Below are 9,505 nucleotides of genomic sequence, written 5' to 3' on the forward strand. Positions count from 1 at the left end.
CTGTGTGTGTGGCTGTGTGTGTAGCTGTGTGTGTAGCTGTGTGTGTGGCTGTGTGTAGCTGTAGGCGACCTGTATCTGGCATGAGGCTCGCCCGTGCCCTTTCCTTTAGTGGCAAGGGCGGGGGAGGGGGTGGGGGGGACTCCCCCCCACCCCCTCGTGTCGGTGACCTCTCGTCCCAAGGTGACTCGAGACCCCATGAAGCCCCTCCCCTCCGTGTAGCCCCTCCCCTCCGTGTAGCCCCTCCCCTCCCCACCGTGTAACCCCTCCCCGCCGTGTAGCCCCTCCCCCCCCCCACCGTGTAGCCCCTCCCCTCCCCACCGTGTAGCCCCTCCCCACTGTGTAGCCCCTCCCCACCGTGTAGCCCCTCCCCACAGTGTAGCCCCCCCCCCCCACCGTGTAGCACCCCCCCCACCCTGTAACCCCCACCCCTCCCCACCCTATAGCCCCCCCCCCACCGTGTGACCTCTGTGGCCCAGCAGCCCCCCACCACCCGACGGGTCTCCTTGCGTCCCCTCCCCCCTCCGTGTCCCTCCCCCCCCCGTGCCCCCCGTGCCCCCCCTGCCCCTCCCCCCTGCCCCTCCCCCCTGCCCCCCCTGCCCCCCCCGTGCCCCCCCCCGTGCCCCCCAGGATGACCCAGGACGTCCCTGACTACCCGGGCCAGGAGCTGAGATTTTCCCTCCTTCCGGAGTTTTACATCCGGGGTGCGGCCACGACCTTCAGCCCCGTCGAGAGGTCAGAGTGTGTGTGTGTGTACACGTGTGTGTGTACACGTGTGTGTGTACACGTGTGTGTGTACACGTGTGTGTGTACACGTGTGTGTGTACACGTGTGTGTGTACACGTGTGTGTGTACACGTGTGTGTGTACACGTGTGTGTGTACACGTGTGTGTGTACACGTGTGTGTGTACACGTGTGTGTGTACACGTGTGTGTGTACACGTGTGTGTGTACACGTGTGTGTGTACACGTGTGTGTGTACACGTGTGTGTGTGTGTACACGTGTGTGTACACGTGTGTACACGTGTGTGTGTGTACACGTGTGTACACGTGTGTGTGTGTACACGTGTGTACACGTGTGTGTGTGTACACGTGTGTACACGTGTGTGTGTGTACACGTGTGTACACGTGTGTGTGTGTGTACACGTGTGTACACGTGTGTGTGTGTACGTGTGTGTGTTTACACGTGTGTACACGTGTGTGTGTACACGTGTGTGTGTACACGTGTGTGTGTGTACACGTGTGTGTGTACACGTGTGTGTGTGTACACGTGTGTGTGTACACGTGTGTGTGTGTACACGTGTGTGTGTACACGTGTGTGTGTACACGTGTGTGTGTGTACACGTGTGTGTGTACACTGTGTGTGTGTACAATGTGTGTGTACACGTGTGTGTGTGTACACGTGTGTGTGTGTACACTGTGTGTGTACACGTGTGTGTGTACACTGTGTGTGTGTACACGTGTGTGTGTACACGTGTGTGTGTGTGCACGTGTGTGTGTACACGTGTGTGTGTGTGCACGTGAGTGTGTGTGTACACGTGTGTGTGTGTACACGTGTGTGTACACGTGTGTGTGTGTGTGTACACACACACACACGTGTACACTGTGTGTGTGTGTGCACGTGTGTGTGTACACACGTGTGTGTGTACACGTGTGTGTGTACACACGTGTGTGTGTACACGTGTGTGTGTGTGTGTACACGTGTGTGTGTGTACACTGTGTGTGTGTGTACACGTGTGTGTGTGTACACGTGTGTGTGTGTGTACACTGTGTGTGTTTGTACACGTGTGTGTGTGTACACTGTGTTTGTGTACACGTGTGTGTGTACACTGTGTGTGTGTGTACACTGTGTGTGTACACGTGTGTGTGTGTACACTGTGTGTGTACACGTGTGTGTGTACACTGTGTGTGTACACGTGTGTGTGTGTACACTGTGTGTGTGTGTACACTGTGTGTGTGTACACTGTGTGTGTGTACACTGTGTGTGTACACGTGTGTACACGTGTGTACACGTGTGTGTGTGTACACGTGTGTACACGTGTGTGTGTGTACACGTGTGTACACGTGTGTGTGTGTACACGTGTGTACACGTGTGTGTGTGTACACGTGTGTACACGTGTGTGTGTGTACACGTGTGTACACGTGTGTGTGTACACGTGTGTACACGTGTGTGTGTGTACACGTGTGTGTGTACACGTGTGTGTGTGTACACGTGTGTGTGTACACGTGTGTGTGTGTACACGTGTGTGTGTACACGTGGGTGTGTACACGTGTGTGTGTGTGTACACGTGAGTGTGTGTACGTGTGTGTGTACACGTGTGTGTGTACACGTGTGTGTGTGTACACGTGGGTGTGTACACGTGTGTGTGTGTATACACGGTGTGTGTGTACACGTGTGTGTGTACACGTGTGTGTGTGTGTACACGTGTGTGTGTACACGTGTGTGTGTGTACACGTGAGTGTGTCTACACTGTGTGTGTACACGTGTGTGTGTGTACACGTGTGTGTGTACGTGAGTGTGTGTACACGTGTGTGTGTATGTGTGTGTGTACACGTGTGTGTGTACACGTGTGTATGTACGTGAGTGTGTGTGTACACGTGTGTGTGTGTACACGTGTGTGTGTGTGTGTACACACGTGTGTGTGTGTACACGTGTGTGTGTACACGTGTGTGTGCACACGTGTGTGTGTGTTTACACTGTGTGTGTACACTGTGTGTGTACACGTGTGTGTGTGTACACGTGTGTACACGTGTGTGTGTGTACACGTGTGTGTGTACACGTGTGTGTGTGTGTACACTGTGTGTGTGTACACGTGTGTGTGTACACGTGTGTGTGTGTACACGTGGGTGTGTACACGTGTGTGTATACACGGTGTGTGTGTACACGTGTGTGTGTACACGTGTGTGTGTACACGTGTGTGTGTGTACACTGAGTGTGTGTACACGTGTGTGTGTGTACACGTGAGTGTGTCTACACTGTGTGTACACGTGTGTGTGTGTGTACACGTGTGTGTGTACGTGAGTGTGTGTACACGTGTGTGTGTATGTACACGTGTGTGTGTACACGTGTGTGTGTACACGTGTGTATGTACGTGAGTGTGTGTACACGTGTGTGTGTACACGTGTGTGTGTGTACACGTGTGTGTGTGTACACACGTGTGTGTGTGTGTGTACACGTGTGTGTGTACACGTGTGTGTGTACGTGAGTGTGTGTGTACACGTGTGTTTGTGCAGGTGAGTGTGTGTGTACACGTGTGTGTTTGTACACGTGTGTGTACACGTGTGTGTGTGTGTACACGTGTGTGTGTACACGTGTGTGTGTGTACGTGAGTATGTACACGTGTGTGTGTACACGTGTGTGTGTACACGTGTGTGTGTGTACACGTGTGTGTGTGTACACTGAGTGTGTGTGTACACGTGTGTGTGTACACGTGCGTGTGTACACGTGTGTGTGTACACGGCACAAGCTTATTAGTTAGATATTTTAACTTATTTTAGTCGTGGGCAAAGTCCCATCGGTGAGCTCCTCCGGCGGGCAAGGCTGCGATGGCTGGGTCATGTAGCCCGCATGCCCAGCCACCGCATGCCGAAACAGCTTTTGTTTGGCCGGATTGAGGGGGCTAAGCGGGCGCGGCACGGGCTAGAGAAGAGATGGAGTGATGTGGTACAGGAGGACGTGGAGCTGAGTGGACTTGCCGATGACTGGTACCAGCGGTGTCAAGATCGGCCTCTGTGGAGGAGGCTCGTGAAGGACGCTACTGGGCAGTTGGAGGTAGTCGCCCTCCAACAACAACGGAGGGCGGAGGAGCGACGCTCAGAACAACGAGCGGAGCACCGGGTGGCTAAAGCACAGCAGGTTGGCACAGTAGGGGGCACAGGTGGTGCATCAGCCAGTCATCTCAGTCAGTCGACCCGTGGCACCTGGGTCTGCCCCGTGACCTCCTGCCAGCGGGCGTTCGACACTTCACGTGGCCGCAGGGTGCACATAGCCTGGCACAAGCGTCGTGGTGACGTCACCGCCACTCAGTGGCGAATGGCGGTTGTTGTTGTTGATGTATGTGTATGTATGTGTATGTATGTGTGTATGTGTATGTGTGTATGTGTGTGTATGTGTGTATGTATGTGTATGTATGTATATGTGTGTGTGTATGTGTGTATGTGTGTGTATGTGTGTATGTATGTGTATGTATGTATATGTGTGTGTGTATGTGTGTATGTGTGTGTATGTATGTGTATGTATGTGTGTGTATGTGTGTGTGTATGTGTGTGTATGTGTGTATGTATGTATATGTATGTATGTGTATGTGTGTGTATGTGTGTATGTATGTATATGTATGTATGTGTATGTATGTGTGTGTATGTGTGTGTGTATGTGCGTACACGTGAGTGTGTACACACACGCGTGTGTACCTCTGTGTGAAGGGGACCCCTGTGGAGGGGATCACCCCCTGTGTGTAGGGGATCACCCCCCGTGTGTAGGGGATCACCCCCTGTGTGTAGGGGATCACCCCCTGTGTGAAGGGGATCACCCCCTGTGTGTAGGGGATCACCCCCTGTGTGTAGGGGATCACCCCCTGTGTGTAGGGGATCACCCCCTGTGTGAAGGGGATAACGGTTGTCGCCGTTCTCCCACAGGGACCGGCAGTGGAAATTCGTGGTTGCTCGCCTCGGCGCCTGCCCCGACTACTGAAGACGTCCGCACTTACACACACAGGGGGCACGTGCTGTAGTACACAACCTCTCTCACAGGCTGACAGGGGGCACGTGCTGTAGTACACAAAGCTCCCCCGTGTCGCCTCTCCCACAGGCTGACAGGGGGCACGTGCTGTAGTACACAAAGCCCCCCCGTGTAGCCTCTCTCACAGGCTGACAGGGGGCACGTGCTGTAGTACACAAAGCTCCCCCGTGTAGCCTCTCCCACAGGCTGACAGGGGGCACGTGCTGTAGTACACAAAGCTCCCCCGTGTAGCCTCTCTCACAGGCTGACAGGGGGCACGTGCTGTTAGTACACAAAGCTCCCCCGTGTAGCCTCTCCCACAGGCTGACAGGGGGCACGTGCTGTAGTACACAAAGCTCCCCCGTGTCGCCTCTCCCACAGGCTGACAGGGGGCACGTGCTGTTAGTACACAAAGCTCCCCCGTGTAGCCTCTCTCACAGGCTGACAGGGGGCACGTGCTGTTAGTACACAAAGCTCCCCCGTGTAGCCTCTCCCACAGGCTGACAGGGGGCACGTGCTGTAGTACACAAAGCTCCCCCGTGTCGCCTCTCTCACAGGCTGATAGGGGGCACGTGCTGTAGTACACAATGCTCCCCCGTGTCGCCTCTCTCACAGGCTGACAGGGGGCACGTGCTGTTAGTAGCGAGCAGCAGACTGTGGTATAGCAGGGGGTGGTGGATAGGTCAGCACCACGCACGCCCGCCCGGCCGCCTTTGTCTTCCCCATTGCTTCATGTTTCACACACGCACCGCCCTCGCCACGTACTCATTTAAAGGCTGAGTCGACGTATCACCCCTACACTCACCCCTACAATCACATAGACTCACCCCTACACTCACCTACACTCACCCACACTCACCCACACCCCTACACTCACATAGACTCACCCCTACACTCACCTACACTCACCCACACTCACCCACACCCCTACAATCACATAGACTCACCCCTACACTCACATAGATTCACCCCTACACTCACCTACACTCAACCACACTCACGCACACCCCTACACTCACATAGACTCACCCCTACACTCACCCCTACAATCACCCCTACAATCACCCCTACACTCACCCCTACACTCACCCACACCCCTACAATCACATAGACTCACCCCTACACTCACCTACACTCACCCACACTCACCCACACCCCTACACTCACATAGACTCACCCCTACACTCACTCCTACAATCACCCCTACACTCACCCACACACCCCTACAATCACATAGACTCACCCCTACACTCACCTACACTCACCCACACTCACCCACATCCCTACACTCACCCCTACAATCACCTCTACACTCACCCCTACACTCACCCCTACACTCACTCCTACACTCACCCCTACACTCACCCCTACACTCACCCCTACACTCACCTCTACACTCACCTCTACACTCACCTCTACACTCACCCCTACACTCACCACTACACTCACCACCTCTACACTCACCACTACACTCACCACTACACTCACCCCTACACTCACCCCTACACTCACCTCTACACTCACCACTACACTCACCCCTACACTCACCCCTACACTCACCCCTACACTCACCTCTACACTCACCTCTACACTCACCCCTACACTCACCCCTACACTCACCACTACACTCACCCCTACACTCACCCCTACACTCACCCCTACACTCACCTCTACACTCACCCCTACACTCACCCCTACACTCACCCCTACACTCACCCCTACACTCACCCCTACACTCACCTCTACACTCACCCCTACACTCACCCCTACACTCACCACTACACTCACCCCTACACTCACCCCTACACTCACCCCTACACTCACCTCTACACTCACCCCTACACTCACCCCTACACTCACCCCTACACTCACCCCTACACTCACCCCTACACTCACCCCTACACTCACCCCTACACTCACCCCTACACTCACCTCTACACTCACCCCTACACTCACCCCTACACTCACCCCTACACTCACCCCTACACTCACCTCTACACTCACCCCTACACTCACCCCTACACTCACCCCTACACTCACCTCTACACTCACCCCTACACTCACCCCTACACTCACCCCTACACTCACCTCTACACTCACCCCTACACTCACCCCTACACTCACCTCTACACTCACCACTACACTCACCCCTACACTCACCCCTACACTTACCCCTACACTCACCCCTACAATCACATAGACTGAACCCTACACCCACCTCTACACTCACCCCTACACTCACCTTTACACTCACCCCTACACTCACCCCTACACTCACCCCTACACTCACCACTCACCTCTACACTCACCACTACACTCACCCCTACACTCACCCCTACACTCACCCCTACACTCACCTCTACACTTACCCCTACACTCACCACCACTACACTCACCCCTACACTCACCTCTACACTTACCTCTACACTCACCACTACACTCACCACTACACTCACCCCTACACTCACCCCTAAACTCACCTCTACACTCACCACTACACTCACCCCTACACTCACCTCTACACTCACCACTACACTCACCCCTACACTCACCTCTACACTCACCCCTACACTCACCCCTACACTCACTTCTACACTCACCTCTACACTTACCTCTACACTCACTCCTACACTCACCCCTACACTCACCCCTACACTTACCCCTACACTCACCACTACACTCACCTCTACACTCACCCCTACACTCACCTCTACACTCACCTCTACATTCACCCCTACACTCACCCCTACACTCACCCCTACACTCACCCCTACACTTACCCCTACACTCATCTCTACACTCACCTCTACACTCACCCCTACACTCACCTCTACACTCACCCCTACACTCACCCCTACACTTAACCCTACACTCACCCCTACACTCACCACTACACTCACCTCTACACTCACCACTACACTCACCCCTACACTCACCCCTACACTCACCTCTACACTTACCTCCACCACTCACCCCCTCTATAGAATCCGAGTCCCCCTCCACCTGCAGACGCGGAGGGTGGGGGCATTGGGGGGGTGTTACCTTTCGCCGCGTTGCCGTGGTTACGTATATATAAAATTATATATAATTATATAATAATATAATCATTGTGGTCGTGGTGAATTCACCTGTATTTGTACCTGCTGTCTTACACACGAGTAACCACGCCCACTCGGGGAGTAACCCCGCCCATCCCGACAGTGACCCCGCCCACTCGGGGAGTAACCCCCGCCCATCCCGATAATGACCCCGCCCACTCGGTGAGTGGCCCGCCCACCCTGGCAGTGCCCCCGCTCACTCAGTGCGTAGTCCCGCCCACCAAGTGCGTGGCCCCGCCCTTCCGGAGAGTGTTATAGTTATAGTTTATTTATTTGGTATCGCCCTGTGAGCCATTCGGCTCTTGAATCGGGTGCAACCGCAACAAACAAAAAACACGAACAAGAAAAACATCTTAAAGTGATTATGTGACTGTGCAAACAGAAAATACAGGAAAAAATATCAAAATATTCCTGAAATAGCACCGTACACCAACGCTGTGTGCAAAAATCCCAGTGGGATGCAAGTCAAACAACAACAACAACCACAAGACAACTAAGATTAAAGCCATCAGTCTAACTCCGTACTACAATCAACAAAAACATTGCCAAAAGAAAAAAAAACCTTTTCGAAATCACCAAAATAAAAGCCATAAATCCAATGTAACAGTGATCATAGGGACTGTCACCGAATTGTTTACAATAAACTACGTAAATAAATTATAACACCAAAATCTAGAGCCATATTTTAGGCCACTGAATAGCAGTGGCAGCTAGGGTTGTACAACTCCTCTAGAGCAGTTTTGAGTGAAGATCTCATAGGTAGTGATTCAAGTTGCAGTTTATTGGCAATAGCATTCCAGACCCTGGGGGCATCAATAGCAAAGGCCCTTCCTCCAGTTTTTGTACGGCAATAGGGAATGTGAAGCTGGTAGATGAGCGAAGACCTGAGGTCAAATTTGTTCTTTAAAACAGAGAGGAGATCCAGCAGGTAGTCTGCGGAATTTTTTGTAAGTACATCGTGAATAAATAAGATCTGGTGCACAAGCCGTCGATCGTTAAGAGATGTTAAGTTTGACCCAATGTAGAGAGTGGTCCCGCCCACCCGCATTCGCCCCAAGACGACGATTCCGCCTTCGTCTCCCTCGTGGCGATGTTTACTCACCGTACCAGGTTACTCATTTGAGGCTGAGTCGACCTAGGGGAGGCCCAGGTTCGCGGTTCAAATATTCGCCACTCTTTTTGGTCATGAGCGAGACTCGAACGCTGCGTGGCCCGGGTTCGTTGTGGCTCAATCGGAGCCTTCTTGCGAGCGCGTGGCGCCCTCTCGAGTCTGGAGAGAGGAACAGGTTGAGTAGGAACAGGTTGAGTAGGAACACGTGGGTTAGGAACACGTTGAGTAGGAACACGTTGAGTGGGAACACGTTGAGTAGGAACACGTTGAGTAGGAACACGTTGAGTGGGAACACGTTGAGTAGAAACACGTTGAGTAGGAACACGTTGAGTGGGAACACGTTGAGTAGGAACACGTTGAGTGGGAACACGTTGAGTAGAAACACGTGGGTTAGGAACACGTTGAGTAGGAACACGTTGAGTGGGAACACGTTGAGTAGGAACACGTTGAGTAGGAACACGATGAGTAGGAACACGTTGAGTAGGAACACGTTGAGTGGGAACACGTTGAGTGGGAACACGTTGAGTAGGAACACGTTGAGTGGGAACACGTTGAGTAGAAACACGTGGGTTAGGAACACGTT

General features: G+C 53.4%; 1 protein-coding gene across 1 annotated transcript in view; it reads left to right on the forward strand.

Moving 5' to 3' along the window:
- The window catches only part of DPT (dermatopontin), a 30,836-nt gene extending 23,019 nt beyond the window's left edge, over positions 1 to 7,817 (forward strand). The window contains exons 5-6 of the mRNA XM_032945127.2: positions 628 to 732; positions 4,632 to 7,817. Coding sequence (XP_032801018.1) covers positions 628 to 732; positions 4,632 to 4,686 — 160 coding nt within the window. The 3' untranslated portion in view covers positions 4,687 to 7,817. The remainder of the gene's footprint in view (positions 1 to 627; positions 733 to 4,631) is intronic.
- Positions 7,818 to 9,505: the final 1,688 nt, after the last annotated feature.

Source organism: Petromyzon marinus (genome assembly GCF_048934315.1).
Source record: "Petromyzon marinus isolate PM22_M1 ecotype Great Lakes invasive population chromosome 70 unlocalized genomic scaffold, UKy_Petmar_22M1.pri1.0 chr70_unloc.1, whole genome shotgun sequence".
NCBI classification, from domain to species: Eukaryota; Metazoa; Chordata; class Hyperoartia; order Petromyzontiformes; family Petromyzontidae; genus Petromyzon; species Petromyzon marinus.